This window comes from Thermobia domestica, chromosome 15 (genome assembly GCF_964235325.1).
Source record: "Thermobia domestica chromosome 15, izTheDome1.hap1.1, whole genome shotgun sequence".
In the NCBI taxonomy this organism is placed as follows: Eukaryota; Metazoa; Arthropoda; class Insecta; order Zygentoma; family Lepismatidae; genus Thermobia; species Thermobia domestica.
The window spans coordinates 191,048,486-191,073,584 of record NC_137468.1 but is presented as its reverse complement, the minus strand read 5'-3'; the positions used below and the strand labels follow the sequence as shown (position 1 = coordinate 191,073,584).

The 25,099-nt window shown below is 36.1% G+C and overlaps 1 protein-coding gene across 2 annotated transcripts in view; it reads left to right on the top strand.

The window, feature by feature from the left end:
- LOC145671422 (ATP-dependent translocase ABCB1-like) overlaps window positions 1-25,099 on the top strand; it is a 144,145-nt gene that overhangs the window by 6,604 nt on the left and 112,442 nt on the right. The window contains exons 1-2 of one of the 2 annotated variants that reach the window (XM_081740595.1): window positions 4,058-4,250; window positions 24,104-24,164. In XM_081740595.1, coding sequence (XP_081596721.1) covers window positions 4,153-4,250; window positions 24,104-24,164 — 159 coding nt within the window. In that variant the 5' untranslated portion in view covers window positions 4,058-4,152. Of the gene's footprint in view, window positions 1-4,057; window positions 4,251-24,103; window positions 24,165-25,099 lie in introns of those variants that run through there. The other variant, XM_081740596.1, reaches the window with a different exon arrangement.

Genomic DNA, 25,099 nt, shown 5'->3' with positions numbered 1-25,099 from the left:
TCCTATGGTAGAAGTTATGTGATAAGATTAACTTAGCTATATTAAAGGAAATACCAGCTACATTTGTTTTGTTTGCTTTCTATTATTTTTTTACTTTGTCTTTCACTTTTTATCACACAAAAATACAAATACATACCGTCAAATACATAGCATAATGAGTGAAAATTATGCTACTTTGAACACACACACTATTGCTATTGGATTGGTTTATTTGTGAAGAACAAGAATATTTAATCATTCATATTGGACAGTCAGCGCCAGAATTTCCCTGGATTTTCGCGTTTTATCGAGAAAATTCCCGTTTTCCTTTCTTGCTAAATTCACCTTCGAAATTCCCTAAATTAGGGAAATTTCTCTGAAACTACGAACATCGGTACATTTTAGCTTAAAGTCATACTTAATTAAAAGCTGTAATTCTTTATAAGTTCTAATAATTAACAAAAAATTACTGTTCATATTCAGTATCATCATTGACCATTTCGAAATGATTAAATTGAAACAATACATTTAAGATACAAATAGTAATAATATTTTATTTTACACTGATCATACTCTATGTTATTTTATAAATATCAATATTTACTTTATGTTATTTTATAGATACACAAATATTAATAGCAGTCCTTATTCTATTTTGAAACAATTACGTAAATGGAAACAATGCAGTTTTAAATTACAGATATATCGTCACATTAGGTTTTAAATCTGCAAATTTGCTCGACACTAGCGTCATCTGATGGCATGAGGCAGGCAGATAGCGGCATCTATTAGCTTCACTGTGTACTATTAGAAATTAGCATTACGAATACACACACTGATATCTTTTATTATTATAAATAGGATTTAATATTAGTTACATTTAATTATTAAATACTGTATTATCAAAAGTTATATTAAAGTAATTATATTAAAATTATCAAAATTTTATTTTTTTTACGAAGTAAGAAAACTTAACTATATTTGAAAAGCAAATCAATAAATTCAAAGCATTAAAATTCCAGTTCATTTGGGAGGAAGAAGAAAAACCATTCTCCATTCAAAACAATGGGTTAAACAAAATGGTACCAGTATTCAAGAAAGTAAATCTTTTAAACGAAGCAACCTCTCCTCGCTGTTCTAGTGACTATTGTGAGCGACTTCTGGTGCACGGGGTTCCGGTCCCGGTTCGATTTCCAGTGGATAGCCATTATAAATTTGAACGCTCTGATTCCATTTTAAAATATAGATCAGCGTGTCATATAGTCACGGAACTGAAAGGGGCGTTAAATCTCCATAAAAAAAATTATGGTACGCAGATAACCTTAATACAGTATATTCAAGTAATACTGAAACATTGTATCATGAAAAATGAAATGAAATCTTTAAGTTTTACGTCACATGCTTATGCCGCTTAGGCTAAAGGAGATGGTGATGATGGAAAATAAATGAAATGGTGGAATGAAGAAAGTGGGAGGAAACGGGAGAACCCAAGAAAACCCACGATCATGGTCCACCACAAAGTCCACATGGCGCGGGCTGGGATCAAACCAGGAATTCCAAGCACCGGAGGTGAACGCTCTGCGACTGACAAGGAGAAAGCATTCTTTGGTAAATGAACTTCGGAGCCATTTTTTGCAAGGTGATAGTGCACATTTACCATTGTTTCCAACATTGGGGGGAAAACCGTTCCCATATTTTTTAAAGCGATGTTCAAAATATTTATGAAGTTTGAAAAACAGTACTGTGGAGGATCATGGAAGCAGAGTTGTCTTCAAAATTGGGAGGCAGGCAGATTTGAGGCCTATTCTGCGGGGATATTAATTACATCTCATTTTCCTTCGTGGTAATCGGACACAAATCATCACATTTCTCAAAAAAAAAAAAAAAAAAAAAAACATTTCAAATCAGGTTATTAGGAGGACAGTCGCTCAGTTTCAAAATTGAAGGAGACATGTCCCCCTCAGTCCCCCGGGCCATTTGCGCTAGTGCTTATTTGTAATACACACACTGTTAACAGATGTAGACGCGAAGCGTCAAGAACAATTTTACACAACGACCCTGCTAACCATAATATAACTCGTGATACCAAAATATTTACGAAATAGATTACATTTCGTTGCTAGTTAACAGGGAACATTGAAAGATTTTACAACTGATTTGAATATTTTTATTCTTTTAATTCATTATAAACATATGGTGAATAAACATTTTACTTGAAGCTACAAGTGGCTACTTTATTGGTTCAAGCGAAAAACAAAAAAGTTGACTCCAGGGGAATAGAACCCGGGACCATTGGCACGTCATGGACAGACGCTACTGATTCTGCCACACCGTCATTTCATAAATTTGCGCATCGTACGACATATGCGGCGAATCGAAAACTTTAAGACACTTTTCCTCTGCTATATTAGGCCATTGCACTCTCCCAGTTTGTAATATGAACACTTTAAATGTGCTCTATCACCTTGCAAAAAATGACCCCGAAGTTCATTTACCAAAGTCTGCTTTCTCCTTGTGAGACACCGTGCCCTCCATTGTATTATGAGAATTGACATTAGTTGAAATTATGGGGGAGGGAAACATCAAAAAATATATCTTATGTTACAAGCTTTAATCAACTTATATCTTACACTATAATCGTGACTGAAAAAAATACAACTGTTTACTTGTAATCGTGACGTTTCATTCTGAGTTTGGATTTTCTTCTTATCAGTATGTGTTATCAAATGACACTGCAAACGATTTCCTTTTATTTGATTTGATTTTCAATTCATTCAAGATTGCGCAATCTTCACTTTAAACGTATTATTAAATCATTTACGTGCTATGTTGACATATAATAGTTGGAGAATGTGGTCCAGGGTGCAATTCCCAGTGGATACAGCATTAAATAAATAGCCTATTGAATGCATTACGGTGGTTCTGATTCCACCGCAGTTCACCAGTTTAAAGTATAGATCCACATCTCATATAGTCTTGGTGCTGAAAAGGGTGGCTAAACTTTAATAAATCAATGGGTAGGTGCAGGGGCGTACCCACGGGGGATCCAACGGATCTGAACCCTCCGAAAAACTTCCTAACTTAACATACATTTGTACACTTTTTTCAATAAAAATATACTTGTGTAACAGGTAAATGATGGATATAGCATCAAAATTTGATTTTACACTTCATCTGTACACTTTCTCTTATTAAAAAATGAAAGTATAGCTTGAAAAATTTTACAATTACTTACCGAGTACAGAATAATACCCGTTCAATGCCAGGGCCGTGCCGTGGGGGGTGAGCGGGGCGAGGGCCCCGGGCGCCGAAGTAAGGGGGTGAAAAATTCGATAGAAAAAAGGAAAAAGGATAGGAAAAATTGCTTGGAATATATGTATGGGAGCTCCTTCGTATATTTTCGCCCCGGGCGCTGATTTTCCACTGCACGGCCCTGTTCAATACTACATAAACGTAATGTTTTTTTTTTTAATTCTTTCAGTTTAACGTCGATTGTGCCCGTTACACTAAGGGAGACGGATGATTAAGGCAAGTGGAATGAGAGTGACCCAGCATACTTTCAAGCACACGCAACCATTCCTTGTGATCCGGTGGCTAACGCGCGAGCCTTTGACGTACAGAGTCCCAAGTTCAAATCCCAGTGGTACAAAATTGAACGCATAAGAGGGGTTCGGAATCCACATTTAACTGTAGGTTTTTGTCTCATATAGCCTCGCTGCTGAAAAGAGACACTAAGCTCTAATAAATGAAGCATACATGCAGGAATCGAACTTCCAACCTCTAGGATCTATTTCAAAGGTATAAAATCCACGGGGACCAAAATTTACGAATATAAAAACTTGTATGCGTACAGAACCTGTTGATAAGCACAGATTTTTAAGAAAGATTAATTGTAAACAGTTCAAAACGTTATCAGCAATCACAAGTACAGTACATTCTGATAGGTCCATGACTAAAAGTTTTCCTGATAAGAATTTTTAGTACGAAGCCTAGAGTGACCCCTGATTTCAGGAAGACTTTGTCAATATTTGACGTCGAAACAAACAAACAGAAGAAAAAAAGCTGTTTCGTAACAAACTGCGAACAGAGTGAAATGCCTGACAGAGGGCGGTGCAATACAAGGGACTCGTGTAGGAGGCTGAAGTGAGGGTCTTTCCAGATAAACATACAAGCATGAGTGAGGAGGAAAAAATTCCGTTGCTGAACGAACAGGATCATCATCAATACGAGAGATTGAGCTATGGAATTGACCAGCAACAAGAGTCGAACAGGTAAAAGTGCTTATTTTCAAAACATTAAACGTTAAATTTGTAGCAAGCAAAGTGAGTTTCTGGCATTTGCGTGTCTGTCCGTCCGTCGATAACTGGCTCTGTCTGTTCCACAATTGTCACTGCATAGAGTTACAATCGGTCAATAATGAGGGAGTGAATTTAGTCACAGCTCTTCAATTAAAAAAAAAAAAAAAAAAGTCTCTAAAACTTCGTATTCTCATAATTTAAGAAACATGTGCGTGGTTTTCTTGAAATTATAGACTTTCTTGTAAAACTGGTAATACTGTAAATTATTTGGAGTTTAAACATAGCAGGAAGAGGGGGAAAAATCCGATTTTTTATGAAACACGTGTTTTTCTGAGTTAACTTTACAATGCCTGCTGTAATCGATGTCTTAGCATACGCGCCTTTGGCGTGGGAGACCCGAGTTTGATTCCTGGCGGGAGCTCATATGGTTCGAAACGCACGTTAAGGTGTAGGTCCACGTCTCATGTAGCCTTTCTGCTGAAAGGGACGTTAAACTGAAAACAAAATCTAGTTGGTGTCCTTACGCAGAGACGAGAAATTACATTCCAATTAATTTTAATGAAATCGATCCCAATTTTCCTAACTTTAAGCTAACCCTACCATACCCTACTTATCCCACCTTACTCTTGTGTCCTACCCTACTCTACCTTTTAAACCGGTCCAACTACTGGTGAGCAGTTGGTGCGCGCATTGTAAAGCTTACCTCATTTTTCCATGTCTTCGAAAACGTATTTGAAACATTTCAGTTTAACGAGTGGCGGGTCTAACCCGGGGCTGGGGGCCTAGACCCCCCAGTTTTTTGAGTGACAAAAATAATTTAAGCTATTATTTATATATATTTTTGAAGTTTATAATAAACTCATGATGCCTATCATAGTCTGGGTTTTGGTTGCCCCCCCTCCAGTTTTTACCTTCTAGATCCGCCACTGAGTTTAACATCCCACGATTATGCTTGTTAGGCTAAGGAAGACGATGATAAAGGCAAGTAAATGATGATGGAAGAATTGGTGGAATAGAGTAAGGTAGGAATAAGTAGGGTAAGAGTAGGAACGAGTTAGCTTAAAAGGTTAGGGAAGTTTGGACATATTTTCATAAAATTAATAGTGTAATTTCTCGTTTCTGAGAGCATGAACCAAACAATAGAATAGAATAGAATAGAATATTTATTGTCATTAAACAACATTTGTTGCAATAGACATTGTCAGTATATAAATAAATATATACAAAGAAAGAAAGAAAGAAAGAAAGAAAAAGTTTCAATTTACACTTGTCTTCAAATTCGTTGATACTATAAATAGAATTACTTACAAGAAAAGATTTACAATGTTTTTGGAAATCATTATCACACATCATTCGTATATGCACTGGCAATGTATTATATAGTTTCATTCCTGTATATTTATAACTTCTTTGTGTTATACTTAGCCTAATATAAGGCGTATTTAAGTCGTCTTTATGTCTAGTATTATATGAATGGATATTATTACGATAACCTAAACTGCTCTCATTTTCTTTAACGTACATAAGACAACTATAAATATATAGAGAGGGAACTGTCATAATTTGTAAATCCGTAAAATATTGTCTACAAGATACACTATCAGTTAAACCTTTTATTGCTCTTATGGCTTTTTTCTGCCATTTAAAGACAGTCTGGGCACCTGGTGAATTTCCCCATAATATTATGCCATACTGTAGATGAGAATGAAAAAAGGCATAGTAAGCTGCAAGAAGCATTGTTTCTGTAACTGTTTTTTTTTTTCAGTTTAGGTAATAAAAATAGCACTCTAAATAATTTCCTGCATAAATTTTCAGTATGTTCACTCCAGTTTAATTTCGGATCTAGATGGATTCCCAGTAGTTTTACAGAATGGTGCATATCTACCTCAGTCATATGATTACTAAGAGAAAAATATATAGTCTCTGTTTTAGATTCATTTATATAAAGTTTATTATGCTTTAACCATATAGATGATATTTCAAGCATTTCATTGCTTTTAGTTTTAACACTTACTAAATTTTTACCCGTATTTAGAAGAGTTGTGTCGTCAGCATATAATACAGATTTACAAGGTAGAAAACTCGGGAAATCATTTATATAGATAAGAAAAAGTAAAGGTCCTAACACACTACCCTGAGGTACCCCTGCTGTTACATCCAAAAATGTTGATCTTTCGTTAATGATACGGACAGATTGACGTCTATTACTAAGATAGGACTTAATCAATGACAACTCAGTTCCCCGAATATCATAATAATGTTCTTATATTAACAAACAGGCGTTTACATATCAGCAGAGTTCGATCTTTATTGAACAGGATTTATTTGGAGTCGTCCACATATTACGTAACGTGACAAGGGGAAGGGTTCAGCTTTACGTTACGAAGTATAACAAGAGAGAGGTGGGGGTTTACACCTTCGTTAGGTAACGCTTTTATTTTTTGTCTGTAATTTTTATTGTTTAAAATACAAGAAGTATCCTGGATCCCGAAAGAAGGGGTCGATGTCAGTCCTTTAAGTCCTATTTCGAAAATGATCGATATTATGTCAAATCCATAGTTTTCGGGGTTGCTGACATGAATAGTGACACTTCCGATACCGGTTAAATCCAAATTCAGCCCTTGATGTCCAAGCTGTATTCTCCCTCTGCGAACAACAGGTTAACACATACTTCACATGTCGTCTGTTTATTTTAGGACTGACATAAATCAAAATTCCTAACTTTTCAGGAGAATCGTTTGAAAGTTTCGAAACGCAACGAAAACAAATGGGTGCAAGACACAAAGTGCTCTCTAGCGCCCAGTTTTGGAAGCACATCTGTGAAAGTTTTATCATCGATAGATATCAAGATTAGCTTTCATTTTCTGCCCATAAGTCAATGTGGGCAATTTTTTAGTTATGTCACTCCTGAAATAAACAGGTGATGTAGGCCTAATTGATATATGAACTAGTAGTAAACGGCATCCCTGATTATGAATGTTCAAATATATGAAGTCTCTATGTCGAAACATTCTAGTACGAAGAGCTTTTTTTCACTTCTACCTTCCCTACTTCGACTGTAATGATTTTGAACCCTGCTCAGACCCGCCCATCAAAAGAGGGAAAGAGTTAGGCCCTTTAGGAAAAAGGTAACAAATTTACTATTGCTAATTCATTCTCAAAATTCAAAATACTTAAAAATGATGAATCATCATTTTGGTGAAGCCATTTTTACAACAGGATAATATTAATTATGTCTCGAAGTGCACTCATACTAGAGTATCACTATCATTGAGTTAAAGTTGGCGGAAAATAATATAGAATATTTATGTTGTATATGCATTCTTTTGTCCAAACATGTTAGAACAAAAATTTCCCCCCAAAATCGCAGAATTCCCGCCAAAAATTTTGAAGATATGGGTAGAGCGTGTAGGTTTATCTTTTTCATTATCAGTTTAAAATTTCCAACTGAAATTTCCAGTAACATTTACAATTTGTTTTCCCATTTTTCTTTTTTTTCCTTTTTTGTTAGTGTATTTCATTTTCAAGATATGAACAGTGTTTCTTTCAGAAAAATGTCCAGAGGCACATCTTATTTTCACACGGTAATATTCTATATATTATTATATTATAGATGTATTATTTTGGTCTCCTCCGGGAGGGTACTCTCAGAGTTCCGGGGCACTACCCCCAAAAAACATGTCTGGAATATACACTGGTCATGAATGACCTCAATCTGAGCTTGTGATGATAGGAGACATTTGCTGGACACCTCATTTGCCAATTGTCAAGCTCGTCGTTGTTTTCCAACAATCATAGTAACTGCAAGAAATGCACGTAAATTATGAGGCAAGGGATTGTTGTTAACAGTACAGAACAAGAGGTGAACAGTCTTACTGACTTCTATATTGGAAGTGTTCAAAACGAATTAATTCTTTGACTTTTATATTGTGAAAAGTGATTTACTGATGGAGATATCGAAAGCAGCCTCACATTTTTCAGGATATGACTGATTCATTAACTTATTTGAAGTCTTTGCACTTTTTGAAGGCAGATTTCCAATATCATGATAGTTAAGGTACATAAAATAACAGATAGTCTCAGTTCGAGTTCAGCGTTCTGATTGTTCTTTGTCTGTGACGTCATGTGGAATGACTTTTGCCCATCTTGAAATACCATACCAACTAGTGTATGTAAAATTTCACTTGTTTTCTTGAACGATACCTCGCTATACCTAAGGATGTTATAAAATAGAGGATCTGACCATATGTATCTTCACCCTATTAACTGAATGAAGCCCAAAAGACAATCTAGAATTTATATGTCAGATTGACTACTCTCGTTTCCGCCATATATGTTGGCTCATAACATTGCTCAGCGGTGATGTTCTTAAAGAAAACTCTCCTAGCTTTAGGAGCATTTTCAACTCATATCTCAGTAAGAGTCATTTTTCAGTGCTTCTTTCTTTATTGTTCAATTTCTCTATTGGTGCACCGAGGTGAAATGAAGAAAGTGAAAGGAAACGGGAGAACCCCGAGAAAACTCATAATGTTTGTTCACCTCAAAATCTACCTGGCGTGATCTGGGATCGAACCAGGGATCCGCATGCACCAGAGGTGATCGTACTGTAACTGTGCCACCGCGGCTCCAAGGATTATATTTTTAGTTGTCACTTTTCTGTCAAGTAGTGATATGTAGAGTGGTAATTGAAAACCATATATATATATATATATATATATATATATATATATATATATATATATATATATATATATATATATATATATACTTCGAGTAATACAAGAAAAAAGTAAAATAGGACAAATCTTAAAAACGTGATTCCGATGAATTGACAAAAGCTAAGTAATTGCATCAAGTCTCACGTTACATCTTCATGAAATGTAAAATTTAAGTAAAAATTGGTGTCTTCGAACGATTTTACACTTCGGAATGTAACTTGTGTTATCTACAGACAAGAATCGAAACTAGAATAGCAAGAACGTACGCAGTGCGTGAGTCCTGGAGGGCAGTGACGCAACTAGGCTTGTCACACGGGACACGAACTTGCCTTAGCGCCCCCTCTCTTACCAACCAAACCAAAACGCTCCCCGATTACACCTGATATTGACATCACACAGTAATTCTTCTATTCCATTTTTTCTTCAGGTAGTAAAGCTAGATTTCAAAATTGCAGTACATATTTTAATTTTTAGTACAAGATAAAACACCAAACTAATTAGTATTTGATTGCCAAATAATATGAGAGTAGCGTGTTTGACATATTCTTATAGTCTTATCATAATAACTGCAAATCACAATGTTTTTAGAATTATATCGGGATGTGCATATGTGTAGAATGAATCAACAGTCTGTTGCTTTAGAATAGAATATTTAATTATGACAGTCAAGTTGTCTCGGGTATTATACTCGGACATTTTGCAAATCGCTTAAATCGATGTAAGTTAAACGAAAACACAAAAACCTTGGAACTAAATTTTAACTTTGCGGGCAGTTTTTAGCTTGAATGGTTTTTACAATGTCCTCAAAAGACAGCTTTGAAGTTAACCTTTGCTCTATGGATATATCCTAAGGTTGGTGAGTTGTTGTTGTCCTATTAACTTTCTGAGGTATTTTTTTAAATGATCTTTAGTTTGCTAAAACTTCTTTCGTTGTCTTATAGCAGTGTTGCCACAGTCCTAGCCCTGGAGTGGGCTGAAAAATAGTACCAAACTGAAACAAAAAGGGCTGAATTCATTACTTTATACCAGTTGTAATATATGGCTCTAAAAGAGTAAAATTCTAGAATACTCCTCCCCTCTTCCAAGAATCTAAATAAAGAAAGTGCTCTTTCTAAAAATTACTTATATATATATATATATATATATATATATATATATATATATATATATATATATATATATATATATATATATATATAACAACAACATCCAAAAAGGAGGATTCCGAACAACCATGGAAGTATATGAAGGTTTTTTTATACGTAGGAAGTATAACAGAGGCCTCAAATTAAAAGGGAAAACAGTTATCATCTTCGGTATGTATTGTAAGGAAACCAAACGCGCCTCTATTTTAAAGTGACCAATAAACCTAAACGGTATTATGGCTATATATGAAAAAAATACAAAAAAACGATGAACAAATCAATCATATCCGAGTTCGCGTGTAAACAGTACATTATAATAAAATATTAAAATATAAATTATCGGGATGCGGCCATCTAGCGTCATTTGTTTCCCGGTATAGTTTGACTTACGAATTTTCCACACAAAGTTCACGGCGTTATGCGATGCAGTGTCACAGAATAAATGTTCTATATCATTTTTTAAAGAGTTCAACACACAGTATGAGTAACATGAGATGTAAGAAAAGTCTTACTGACACCTTTAAAACGTTTTATTAAATGGGGCTGAATTTGGAAGAATTGTACCAACTTTTTCACAAAAGGGGCTGAAAATGGCAGCGTGGTACCAACGGGCCGATGAATGATAAATAGGGCTGAATTTGGTACAATTGTACCAAGTGTGGCAACCATGTCTTATAGTGAAAATAAATATTTGCTCAGTTTTGCGCCTCCCCAATCCGCCGCCAGAGGTACAAACCCGTTTGTCCCCCTTAGTTACGTCACTGCCTGGAGGTTGTAATCAGTAGACATTTAAAATGTTCTTGTCAATCTTCTTCCAAACATGATTCCTGCCTATGCTATTGGAGTTAGTAAAAGGATTCTAGGTAAAAAAAAAAAAAAAAAAAAAAAAAAAAAAAAAAAGTGAAATTACAGCTTGTTATGTATAGTCACACAAAAGAATTTAGTGCTTTCAAGCATGTGTCGAAGTATTATCAATCAAGGTCCAACCTTTGGCCGTTCAAATATAAACTATTACAACTTGAAAACTTGATATCAGAACGTACTTGAACAATAATAATTTCTATTGTTGAAGAAGAGAGAAAGATAAGATACTTTTGTTGCTCAAGTTTAATCTGGAGATAATTGCCATTTCTGAATTTATCATTGAAAATTCTGTAAATCATCACTTCAAAGATTATATAGTGGGTGGACAGAAAAGCACGTGGTTACGTATATTTGTACGATAACAGAAAATAATATATAGAAAGTTTATTATTATTATTATTATTATTTATTTCCTCAAAAGTCCATGACGGACCCCGTCTCTAAATTAGCCTATGCCCACAAATGCAGTATTTTCATTTAAATTTCTAAATGCTTCTCATCTTTAGTACTTCACCCATGGTATGGCCTTGATTAAAAGTGCTGTTTTTGTTTGTTTGAATACGTTTAGTGTCTTTCTTTAGCATCGAGGGACGCGCCAGTGGTCCTAAAAGGCACAAAAACTATATTGAACACACACTAGTTCTAAAGTGCAAAGTCCTAAAAATAAACTAGGTGCGCAAATTCTAAAAGGTAAGCTAGCTGCACTAGTCCTAAACGGTACAATTTCTAAACAGCAGAAGTACTAAATACAAGGTGTCCAATATACAATGCAACCCGGAGTTTGGGATAGTAGAACTTTTGAACCGGAAGCATACATAAATAATGATTATACCAAAATGAAGCCTTGTTCATGCATATATTTTTAAACTAGGAAGCAACGATTGAAGCATACTAGGAATCACACAGTGTTGCCAGATATAACCGAAGGTGTATTTTTTTTTTTTTTTTTTTTTTTTTTTTTTACAAAACACGTAAATTGACTCATAACTCATAATATGGATGTTCTGTCGTTCATTTTCAGTTTGAATAGTTGGAGTAGCTTGGAAACTATGGAATGGAAAAAAGAATTTTTCATTTCCACCGATAACTAATCGGATGAGGCCTCTAAGAGGTTACTAGGGAAAACGTGGTTTTCATAAATTAACATTCTGAATTGGCAACAGTGGTGATGTTTCAGTGCATCAAAAAGTATATTAAGGATCTGTCTACATTATGCAATTCCTGAAAACAATGAAAAACGAACTTTGAAATTATCGTGATAAAACTTTTACTTACATGCACCTGGCAGCACTGCTATTCATTGAATCGAAACGATGACACTTCCGGAGTCTGCCGTAGAACTGACAATTCAGTTTGTGATGAACACCAATGTTGCCAGGTGCATATAAGTAAAAGTTTTATCACGATAATTTCAAAGTTCGTTTTTCATTGTTTTCAGGAATTGCATAATGTAGACAGATCCTTAATATACTTTTTGATGCACTGAAACATCACCACTGTTGCCAATTCAGAATGTTAATTTATGAAAACCACGTTTTCCCTAGTAACCTCTTAGAGGCCTCATCCGATTAGTTATCGGTGGAAATGAAAAATTCTTTTTTCCATTCCATAGTTTCCAAGCTACTCCAACTATTCAAACTGAAAATGAACGACAGAACATCCATACGTATGAGTTATGAGTCAATTTACGTGTTTTGTAAAAAATATATATATTAATTTACACCTTCGGTTACATCTAGCAACACTGTGTGGTACCTAGTGTACTTCAATCATTGCTTCCTAGTTTAAAAATATATGCATGAACAAGGTTTCATTTTGGTATAACCATTATTTACGTACTGCTTCCGGTTCAAAAGTTCTACTATCCCAAACTCCGGGTTGCATTGTATGTTGGGCACCCTATTTTATGCAGGTGCACTACTGCAAAACTTCAGGAGGGGTGCCAACCTGGAACTTTATAAAATCCCATCTTAAAAGTCAGAAAATTCCATTTTACTCTTATATTTCTCACGCGCTATACTAATAATAAAATTTTCATGATTTATAAAATATGAAATATAAAACTGTTCTATATCCAGGGCCGTAACTTGTGGGAGACAGGGAGGACAATTGCCCCTCCAGGAAAGCTCCCCGCTGTTCGAGGGGGTCCGCTTTAAGACAAACTTTTTTTTACTCCGTATACGATACGAACATGAAATTATAAATGAAACATCAAACAGGTTCACTATATTACATAAACAAAGCAGCACACAAAAAGTAAATAAAACAAAAATGAGTTGTGAGCCCATTTCAATAACAAAAAGTCTGCTATTAGGGGCCCTGTAAATAATATTTATTTGTATGGCTTTGAGATTTGTCAATATTGTCCCCTTAATTACTTTGCCATGTATGGAATGGGTCCAGGGACGTGCTGGAGGGCCCACAGAGTAAGAGAAAGATGGAAAGAAGGGGCCTATTTTCGAATTTTGCGGGAAGGCCCGAAGCAACTTTTTCTAGGGGTCCAAATATTAATGCTTGCCCCACAAGAGAAAAATATGTTATAATGCTGTGTACCTATATCATTTACTTTCTTCAATATTTCAGTAAATTATTTGTAAATTCCGATGTTATAAATTCCTAATAAGCATTTCCATTAATTAAAAGACTATTGAAATTGTTGATGAAAACACGTATATTTTGTTTTCAGAATATATTATTTCCATCACGTGTTTGTGCCATAATTTCCGATAGAACGTAATGAAAATAGACAGACTTCATTCTCCAGTTATTCCGTGTGGGACCTTATAGAAATTCGTTGTTTCTTGTTTTGTAATTTACCTTCTTCCGTTCATGATTTTGTTTTAAACTCCAGACTACAATTTACGTTGCTTCTTGCTTGTACAGTGAAACCTCCCTTAACGGACACCTCTATAATACGGACAGAGTTTTTTGTTCCGGCAAAATTATATGTTCTCTTACGGAACAAAACCCTCTCTTTAAAGGACACTCTCAGATACGGACGCGGACAGTCCTTTTTCCTCCCAAACGTTTCAATAACCTCTTTATAACGGACAGGAATTTTTCTCGGTTCTGCGATATATTACAGGAGACAGAAAAGTCTTTTCCCCACAAGTGTATCTATCATGAGTCTAGACCTGGTGAACCATCAAATAGAACAGCTTCAAGCTGAACTTGAAATTCTTCTTTGTTTATGCCCGCAATAAACTGTTTTCTGATGGAAATCCTAGAAAAACTTCAATAAGTAATAACACCCATGCAGGGTTAGTCGTAATGCCAAGAATTCCATGCAAAAGATCTTCCTTTCCCTAACAAATTTAGTCCTTTTTCATCTGGGCCTTGCATCTTTCTCGACAATTTCTTAAATAACAAAATATTGTTTGTTTTACAATAATATTTTCAACGAACAGTGTTTCCTCTCTTACTTTTTTTGGAAAAGTAACATTTTTCTTTTACGTATGATACTGGAACAAGTCTGGGTTTGGGGGTTTCCCGGCTTCCTTTTCACTTTTACTAAGAGGATATTCTTTGTGATTAGGACTGGGTCAATAAACATATGTGCTTCCAATTACTTGCCATTTCATCCATTCCGCCAAAGAACGAATATATTAACACATTCTCCAGTAATAATAATATTTAACAGAAATGAATTTCTCCTTCATCCCTCCCAATAATTCAAATACGTACTAAATAGAGTATTTTCATATTGAATTTTACGTATCTACTCTCATACATAATGCATTTACTATATATTACTGCATACAATTACCATTGTGAGGAATTAAATTTCTGTAACCTCTCTGTAACAGACACCTCTCAATAGCGGACAAAAATTCATGTCCCGTTGGTGTCCGTTATTCAGAGGTTTCACTGTATTTATTTATTCTAGATTCACAATCACACTAACATGCACGTTTCAATAACAACATTTGGCAATTAGCATTGATTTCTGGTTTATTGAAGCGTTATTAGCCTACATCACACTCAAAGAGAAAATTGTTCACGTCGATGAAATAAATATATGAAAAATCCCATATATGCTGCCAATTTTGATGTAAACTCCCTTTATCTCTACTCCAAAAATTATATATATATATATATATATATATATATATATATATATATATATATATATATATTTGGTCTAGGAATTAATTCGTGCGGTTGGTACGCACACATTGAAGCTGTAGTACAAACACAAAATACATAAATACCTTAAGAAAAATATTGTCCATCGCTAGCCACCACTTTCGCCCATCTGTCAGGCAATGTACGGATTCCGTGGCGAAAGAAGTCATCATCCTTGGAAGCGATCCAGTCAGAGACCCATGTTTCGATATCTTCCGAAGAAGTAAACCGCTGTCCAATCAAATCGTTGTTCATGCAATCGAACAAGTAGTAGTCCGAAGGAGCAACGTCTGGTGAATACGGCGGGTGGGGTAAAACTTCCCATCCGACATTTTCTAAATAGGTTTTGACCGGTTTTGCGACATATGGGCGAGCGTTATCATGTTGAACAATAAGTTTATCATGTCTGTTCTTCCATTCTGGTCGTGTTCTGGCCAGAGCTTGCGTCAAACGCATTAATTGTCGTCGATAACGTTCTCCATTCATAGTTTCACCCGGTTGCAGCAGCTCATAGTACACCACACCTTTCATATCCCACCATATGCACAGCATAACCTTTGCACAGTGAATATCTCGTTTTGGTTGTGATGGACCTGGTTCACCTGGTTTCACCCAGGCCTTTTTTCGTTTAGGGTTCTCGTAATGGATCCACTTCTCATCACCCGTAATAATTCGATGCAGAAACCTCTTTCTGCTCTGTCGTTGAAGCAGCAATTCGCAAATGGTTTTTCGTCTTTCAACGTCTCTGTCTTTCAATTCATGTGGAACCCAATGTGACATCTTTTGAATCATTCCCATGGCTTTCAAGCGTTTGGAGACTGTTGTTTGATCAACGCCTAATGCTGCTGCAAGTTGTTCCTGCGTTTGACACGAGTCCTGCTCGAGCAATGCTGTCAATTCTTCGTCTTGAAATTTTTTTGGCTGTCCAGCTCACTCTTGGTCTGCCAAGCCGAAATCACCACTTCTAAACCGTGCAAACCACTTCTGACACGTTCGCTCAGCTAGAGCATGGTCACCATACACGTCCACCAAAATACGATGACTTTCAGTCGCACTTTTCTGCATGTTAAAGTAATGCAGCAGGACACCCCGCAAAAACACTTTATCAGGCACAAATTGCGCCATGTTCACTTAACTACAAACTGGTGTTGTTGACGCTTTAATCCACTGCCCTATACTACGAACGATACGCGATGACAGGGGTTTGCAACACATGTGTGGATACACGGAACTGTGGGACGCTCCGTTCGTTGCGCCATCTCTTGTCCACCCGCACGAATTAATTCCTAGATGTAGCGAAATTTATTGATTCCTTATAAAAAAAAAAGAGAATGGGAGAGAAAATCAAGCATTCTTTAATCTCCGGGCGCTGAGGCTATGAGTGCTGTATTCTGAACCACCAGCTGTTACGTGGCAGTTGTCTCGGTGTTCGTAGCTAGCCACGCCCCTTAAAGGACTTGTGCGTGCTTCGCACGATGACGTAAGCTGCCTCTTACCTGCTTGGCTGCAACGAATGCTTCGTTGCAGTGCAAAACAGGTAATTACTAGGGAAACAACGGAATCAGGGCTTTTGAGTCAAAATGAACGATCGTAACATTACTATTTTGTTTAAAAAAAAAAAAATTTTATAAAACGAAATGTAACTAGTAGTAATTTGTAGTAACAATACAGTTTCATTATTATACTATTAACGTTTATATCACGACTCAAAACTCCTGGTTTTGTGGCTGTTAAAAAATAAAAAGAATATAACATTATAAAGAATATATAAAAGGGAGAAGTTTAACTGAAAGTCTACACCAACGTTAGTTCGTAAAATGTTTGCTCTATAATTCATGGCGATTAACGCAAATAAAAAAAAAAAAACCTTTTAGCTTGTCTAAATTGGTTGTTGATTCCATTAAAAGGGTTTATTTAAAAACTAGTACAATTATTACAGAGAAATTAAAATTCATGGTTATATATCGAGTACAAGAGGGACTGGGTACGTCTTGTGTTTGTATCTTAAGGGTCCTGGGTTCGATCCCGTTAATGATTATTGAATACTCGTCCCAGTATAAGTGATTACACGCATATAGAAGGTTTTTATTTAAATTGAGAGATTAATTTGAGGCTATTTTGTTACTATTATGTCAAGACTGGTAACGTTCTGGGTTCGATAAGTATGGTATCGGATGCAATTACATTTAGCCAGTTATTGGAACCGCTTGAATTATACGTATGATTATATATATATATATTTAATGCTTCTAAAATACTAGAAAACTTATTGGGTACTAAGAATATATCTAGTCTCTTAGCTTGGTCGCTATTAAACAGAATCAAAAAGTAATATCTTATTTAATGAGCATTCTACTTCGCGTACTTTTGCTTGGAAGAAATTAAGTACCATATATATATATATTTCCGAGCCGTGGGCTTGACTGTTTAATTACTAACGTTATCCGAGATATTATCGAGCATTTTCGGTTGGGCTCGACTGTTCAGATTTGCCTTAGTTGGCCATGTATATATTCCTCTTAGTTACTAACAATAATCAGGCAGCCACAGACGCTTATTGAAATAAAATATTGTTATTGCTATTTTTTAACAATTTGTTTGATTTCTCTGGGATTGCGATACAAACTCATACTTCCCGGTATTACTTCCAGTTCTTTTGAACTGAATGTCTTTAAGGCATTACTTAGGGTAATACATAGACCATATATATATATATATATATATATATATATATATATATATATATATATATATATATATATATATATATATATATTTATTTATTTATTTAAGAAAACTTACAAAATGGAATTTTCCCCACGAGTTGGCATCACTGAACTGCACAATTCAACTGAAGTCTTAAACTGAAGATGATTTAAAAATTAGGACTTGTTCTCAAACTTTTAGGACTTATGAACTTTGCCCGGCTATATAAGACGTGAACCTAAAGTTGAGAGTGGAATCCGTACCACCGTAACGCGTTCAAATTTCAATCCTTTACCTGGTTGATGGAAGTGGGGCTTGGGTATGAGAATGTATTAATTTGGCCCTGTGCGTGGTCCGTTATTTGCTTCAAACGCTATATTTCTAATCTTTCCACGCCAGTATAAATAATGACTTCTATACATAATACTTTGCTATATATTATGGGCACGACACGAAAACTGAAGTCTGAATTCCGCAGCCAGATCATAGAGCTTTGTTGCAAGATCTAATTTATGCAAATGTCCATCGCCAAACTGAAATATTTGCTCGCCAATGGCAACCTGGCTACTAACATGATACACAGGCACACACAGTTTGGCCTTAATTAGCTAGGCGTCAGATTTGTATTTCTACTTGCCATGGTGCCCTGGCACCTGGAACTCGGGATTTTTCAAGCCCCCCTTCCCTCACACACACAAGCAACACATATATATGCATGCTGCTTGTGTATGTGAGCCCCCCTAATAAGTTTCTGGCTACGCCGCTGCTTAGGTATATAGTGTAGTTTGATCATTTGAAAGTCTGAAAAGTAAAGATGTATTATATGAGAAATAGCTGAATTATAAATCGGTCTATGCTGTCTTTGCCTAGCATTCGTACTATTTAGAAGCGAAAATGTAAGTTTTGGCACATTCCACTTACCAAATCGTTCGATGTGTCTATTACTATTCCTTCGAAATAGTTTAGGAGTCATTTTCACATCCAGTAGCGTACGCAGGAATTTATTTCGGGAGGGGTCCAAACTCAATATGAGGGTATTTTATATTAAAAATCCCTAAAATTGCCCATAAAATTAGGCTAAATTTACGCAAAAGTCGAAATTTCGGGAGAGGGGTCCGGACACCCATGACCCACCTCCTGCGTACGTCCCTGCTCACATCTTATAGCATCAAGAAACCAGATACTTCGAAGAGGAAAGGTTAAATATTTATAAAGAAATAATAAAGAGCTTACGAAATGGAATTCCTGAAAAATCTCTCAGTAAGAAATGCCACGATAAGAGGAGTTGTCCAGTAATTCATATGTCTTACGGCGAAATTGTGTAGTGGGAAACTATCTACACTATGACGTTTGATCTTACATATTGGTATACGCACCCCCTAGCTATGCCAGATCCAAAATCCATGGTAGTGATTTGGTGACCACGTTAATTAATAGTGCAATCTCTCCTTGATATCCTTCATGTTGTATAAACATATAAAACACAAATGACAAAAAGAATGTAGTTCAAAGTTAGTGTGGATTTTTATTTAGTTTATTAAGCGCTATGCTCTAGTAACATTGGCCAACTACATAAAGTATAATGTGTTCTTTTGAAGGAAATCCTGTTTTATGAATTTATTGCTGTTTCTTGATAATACTGGTATGTGAAAATTATTGCTGAGTCTCCTTTAACCCTTAAAACTAATTTGAAAAGCTTTTGTCCAGACATTTCTTGTGCATATCTGCGATTTTTGACAAGTTTCGATAACAACGTTAAAATTATCTAGAAATAAATACGGAGTGACGCAATCCTAGATTACTATCCATTACCTTCTGAATCCATGCGATAATTGAAACTCTGTGACACCTTTATAGTACACTCGAAGAAATAGATATTGTACATCTCAAAATACTTCTGGGCCCGAGCAGTGTTGCCAAACATAAGAGCTCTAGAAATGAAATGAAATCTTTGAGTTTTACGTCCCACGGTTATGCCGGTTAGGCTAAAGGAGACGGTGATGATGAGTAATGAATGAAATGGTGGAATGAAGAAAGTGGGAGGAAACGGGAGAACCCCGAGGAAACCCACGCACACGGTGTTTGTCCACCACAAAGCTCACTTGGCGGGGGCTGGGATCGAACCCGGGACCTCAAGCACCAGAGGTGAACGCTCTACCACTGAGCCACCGCGGCCTCTACTAGGAGCTTCAGAAGATGCTGCAAGATAGCTGACGTATTGGTTGTAGCTTTATGTATATGCCTTCGAGCTAGCTGTATAGTACGAGCTGTGTGTGCCTTTTGTATACCTTCTTCTCAGCCCCTGGCTGTGTTTGTGAATTTGTTTTTCTTGTTTTACATTGGATTTGTCATATTGCGTTTATCAAGGAACCAGTTTCTTCAAGAGGTTACGAAGTGTTAACACGAGAAAACATATTTACTTAACGAATGGTAGGAAGTAATAAAGCTGGTGTTTTCTTGTATGATTGAAGAGGTAGATCCTTTTGAGTTTCGTATTTTGATACCTCTGGATACAATCCTCGCTGGAACCTTTGATTTGCTTTCCTCTAAATTTTCTGCCTATCTTATTCACGTATAAGGCGAGTAATCATATTAACGAAAGTTAGGTTTATCGTCCATTAGTTAATCAACCGTAATGTATATTGTTTCCTTTTTACTATCCCACAAAAAAATAGAGAGAGAGAGAGAGAGAGAGAGAAGATCGACACTTGGCAGCTTCCATTGTATTTGTCATGGAGTCGATATTCCTCGGTCGTAAATGACTACGGCTCTCGTTTTGGAAGTGGGAGACTCATCTTAGACTCAAGGCGATAAGCTAAGTTCGGATTTCGCTACAAACTATAGATCTATGTCCAGGCCCGAAACCAGAAACAGTGGTTTATAGGGGCCATGAATATGTTAGGGGGAAAGTCATTAAAAATTCAGTGGGTGACCCGGGTTCGATTCCCGGCGGGAGCTCATGTGGTTCGGATTCCACGTTAATCAGTAGGTTCACGTCTCATATAGCCTCGCTGCTGAAAGGGGCGTTAAACTAAAATCAACTCAATTCAACTCATTAAAAATTCTCTTACAGATATCTAAATTATGATTTTTGCATTAATAACAGCATTTTGTATTGAGGTCTGGAGGGGCCACGACAAGTTTAGGGGAGTCCAGGCTCCCCTAGTCCCCTTCTGGTTGCGGGCCTGTCTATGTCTAATATAACTATTGAAATGTGTGGATTAAGTAGATAAACGCTATTTTTCGGAATGGCCTGAAAGCTTTAAAACTTACAATTCTATTGAAAAGATAACAGACACATTTGATAGTATCAAGGGAAGAACAAGAAAAACAACATACAAACTCAACGTCTACAATGTAAACAGAGAGGTATTTTCAGAACAGTAAAGCTGATCTACGATCTTATGTGTAGATAATCGTTCAAGAGGAACATAATTGGAAATTTTAGAGCATTGAATTATTTTGATAGAATCTCTCTTCCTTTCTTTTGAGGGGCGCGATGGCTCAGTGGTAGAGCGCTTATTTCTGGAGCGTGAGGTCTTTGGTTCAATCGCCGGTCAAGAAAATTTATGGTGGACAACATCGTTGAGTTTCTGGGGATACTTTCGTTTCCCCCACATTCACATTCCACCAATTATTACATCATTCGTCATCTTTCTCCCTTAGCCTAAAAGACACATCATGGGACGTGAAATAATGGAAAGATGTAATTTCTATTTCTCTTAGTGTCATATATATATATATATATATATATATATATATATATTGCCGTATGTCGACATTTCGCTTAAAATTGACGACCCCGCAGCGACAACCCGCGGTGATCCCATTTCCCTTTTAAAAATTACACAAGTGGACCACCAGCGGCAGAGACGCGACGAAACGCCAATGAACAACAAAATTATTCCCCCAAAATATGATAAATCGCCTATATTCGTATAACATACAATAATAATAATAATAATAATAATAATAATAATAATAATAATAATAATAATAATAATAATAATAATAATAATAAATAACATATAATAATAACCATATGCACATGATTAGTGATAGTTCGTGTTGGTCCCTTCGCGATTCTCCGTGCCGAATCGAAGGAACGCGGACCAAAATGAAGTCCTCGCTGTTACGCGGTGGTAACTTCAACACCCCGACTCTAGATCTGTCTTTCGACTCGACGAAACCTTGCCGCCAGTGGCACACTAGCGGCAATCCTTCGACGACGCATTGCTATAGCGACGATCAACATTTACCGGCAAGTGGGCCATTAGGTGTTGGCGATGTTTATGGCATGGGGTATATATATATACAGTATTTCTATTGCACCTTGGTTTCAAATTTAACTTTAATTTTTTTAAAAAAATAAGCAAAACAAGGAAAAGATTCCTTTACATAATTTCAGGTCAAAATTTTATTATAAAATGTTAAAAATTATTATGTAATTTGTCTACAAATTCGTTTTATGTGCTGAAGACAGTTTAACTTACATAATGAACTTCCTCATTATGTAAATTTTGCGTTGACAGATTTGTTCGTCTGAACCAAATTCCGTCTTGTACATGAACCCAATTTTCTGGGTTACTTTTTAATGGCATGGTTCTACGTCTATGTTTTACGTCACTTTGGGTAACAACCTCAGCAAAAGTAATAGTATATAACCTCACGATATTTCCGGGATAGTACCGTATAGTGTGTTACAAGATATTATATCGTTAACTGTCTCGATGTAACTTGGAAATCGGAAACACATTTTATCATCAGACCCCGAACACCATAATTCTGCATCAGTTAAAGTTAGGAAAGAGTGACTGTTTCGTCAAATAACATACTTCTCGCTGGATCCCAACCAAATTAAGTACTTGCGCTGAGATTGGGCCTCAAGTGACTGTCGTGGGACAATATCTTCAATAAGAAATATAGGTATCTGCTTAAGAACTCTGTCAACTGCCAAAAATGTCTCAACACATAAAACAATTCACAAACACCACATAGCAACTAATCAAAAGCATTAAATTAATAACACATTTGAGGCTTATATTTTATATTCATGCCTAGAATTATCAAGTTTAATTAATGTTGTATAACTCTTCTTCTTCTATCAGGAGTATAGGAGGGAGTTGGTTATGTTTGATACAAAACCTCTCGCAATGTACCCCAATTAGGATAAACCTTAAGCATAACCACAATATATATAAAAATCACTCCCTCCAACTATAAAAAGAAGATAATTGAATGTAATAAATAGATTAATACAACGTTTGTCCTTTCTTTTTATCAAATCGTATTCGACGCCTCTCGAATTGAGACAACCAGAATCATTTCTGGGAACTTTTATCAGCTGAACTGCACGAGACGATGCTCATCCAGCAGGAAATAGCCTGCCATGTTCTGTTATTTATCCTTATTAACTTCTGCGAAGGCCATCTCTTGTGATTTAATAGCACTAAGTATATATGGGATGTTACACATAGATAACTAGCACAATGATTATAAACAGAGGAGAAAAACAAAAGATATTGTAAATAGAATGTCATTGCCGAACATTGTGTCCATGAAGGGCTATGAGGACTTCCAGAATTGTATTATTGTTTTCAAGATTCAAAAAAGCCTGCTTTTTCGGGATAGAGCTTTTTTTAATCAAAACTTGTCTTTTGAGAGTAAAAAGGAAATTTTCTTCTTTTAATTTTTTTTATGACTTTCTCGTTGAAGTACCACGTGTATTTCCCTATATTATGGATTCTGCAATATAAAAGTACTTTTACAACATCCACTATTGTCAGTTATATATTCAATCCTGGGGTAGTAGTCTTAATTGGATTTCAAACTGGCATTGCAGTTGTTGTCAGCAACTGTAAGTTATGCAACCACCATGTCCCAAATGTCGTTTTGGCTGTCTAATAATTCCGTCAAATACCTGGAAGTTATAAATCTTGATATACGTATGTGTTTCTTGATTGCCTAAATCGAATGTCTGGCTAGACAAAAGTAGCACAAACCAGGAAACAAATAACAGACTCAGCCCGCCCAAGCCCGGCCTGTGCAGGTCAGTAATACGTATGTATCATTGAGCCAAGATATATAAGCACATAGATTACAGCCTATTAATTTTAAATTAAATATCACTCATTTTTCTTAACTACAGTATTTACCAATATATTTATGTTGTGTGATAACTTGTATATTAAGTATTTAATTTAATAATTTATTTCTTAAAAATAAGGTTGATTTATTTTTTTATTTTTTATTTTTTTTTCTTTTGTAGAAAGAAATCGTTTGAAAACTACGATGATTCGTTGCACAGAAAATCCGGCGTCGCGGGTCTGGTAAGTATTTCCTTGTCTATGTAGTAATAACCAGAATTATCATTCTTTTTTCTCAATTTTCCTCAACTCCCTTGAACGTTCCTTATGGTTAGCATACGAGGTGTTCAAACAGAAACCGGACTTTTGTTATAATGAAAATGAAATGAAATTATGGAGTTTTACGTCCCACGGTTATGCCAGCTAGGCTAAAGGAGACTGTGATGATGAGGAGTGAATGAAATGGTGGAATGAAGAAAGTGGGAGGAAACGGGAGAACCCGAGGAAATTCACGCATATGGCGTTGGTCCACCACAAAGTTCACTTGGCGGGAGCAGGGTTTGAACCCGGGACCCCATGCATCAGAGGTGAACGCTCTACCACTGAGATACTTTTATTACTCATTGTACAAAATTTTAATCATTGTCCTCCTCGAAGTAGTACCCTCTACTGACAATGCACCTTTCCCAACGTTTTTTCCACTCTTGGAAAGCTTCCTGGAATGCATTTTCTGGAATTGCACGAGTCTCTTGTCGCATTGTTCAGAATCTCCTCTGCCGTTCGGAAACGACGTCCTTTCAACGTCGTTGTAAGTTTTGGAACAGGAAAAAGTGTGTTGGAGCTAAGTCTGGAGAATACGGTGGATGGGATACAATGGGAGGGTTATATATATTTTGATAGATAGTAAATTACCCATAGCACTGCGTCTGACTCATACAGTCTCTTCCAGTATGCTTGGCTAAGCAAATTAAATGTTTCTCTAAAAGTTTTGCAAAGTTTGTAACAAAATTTTACACACACACACACACAAGCACGGTATTTTTCAAATTCTTTCATTGGCATTTTGGCACTAATCCGACGAACATTTTGTACACTGCTCACTTCAGCGGCTGTAGCGCGCGAACTAACGGTCAGAGCGAAACGCGGGAAATGGTTGTATGTTGTCTAAACCTGCCGCT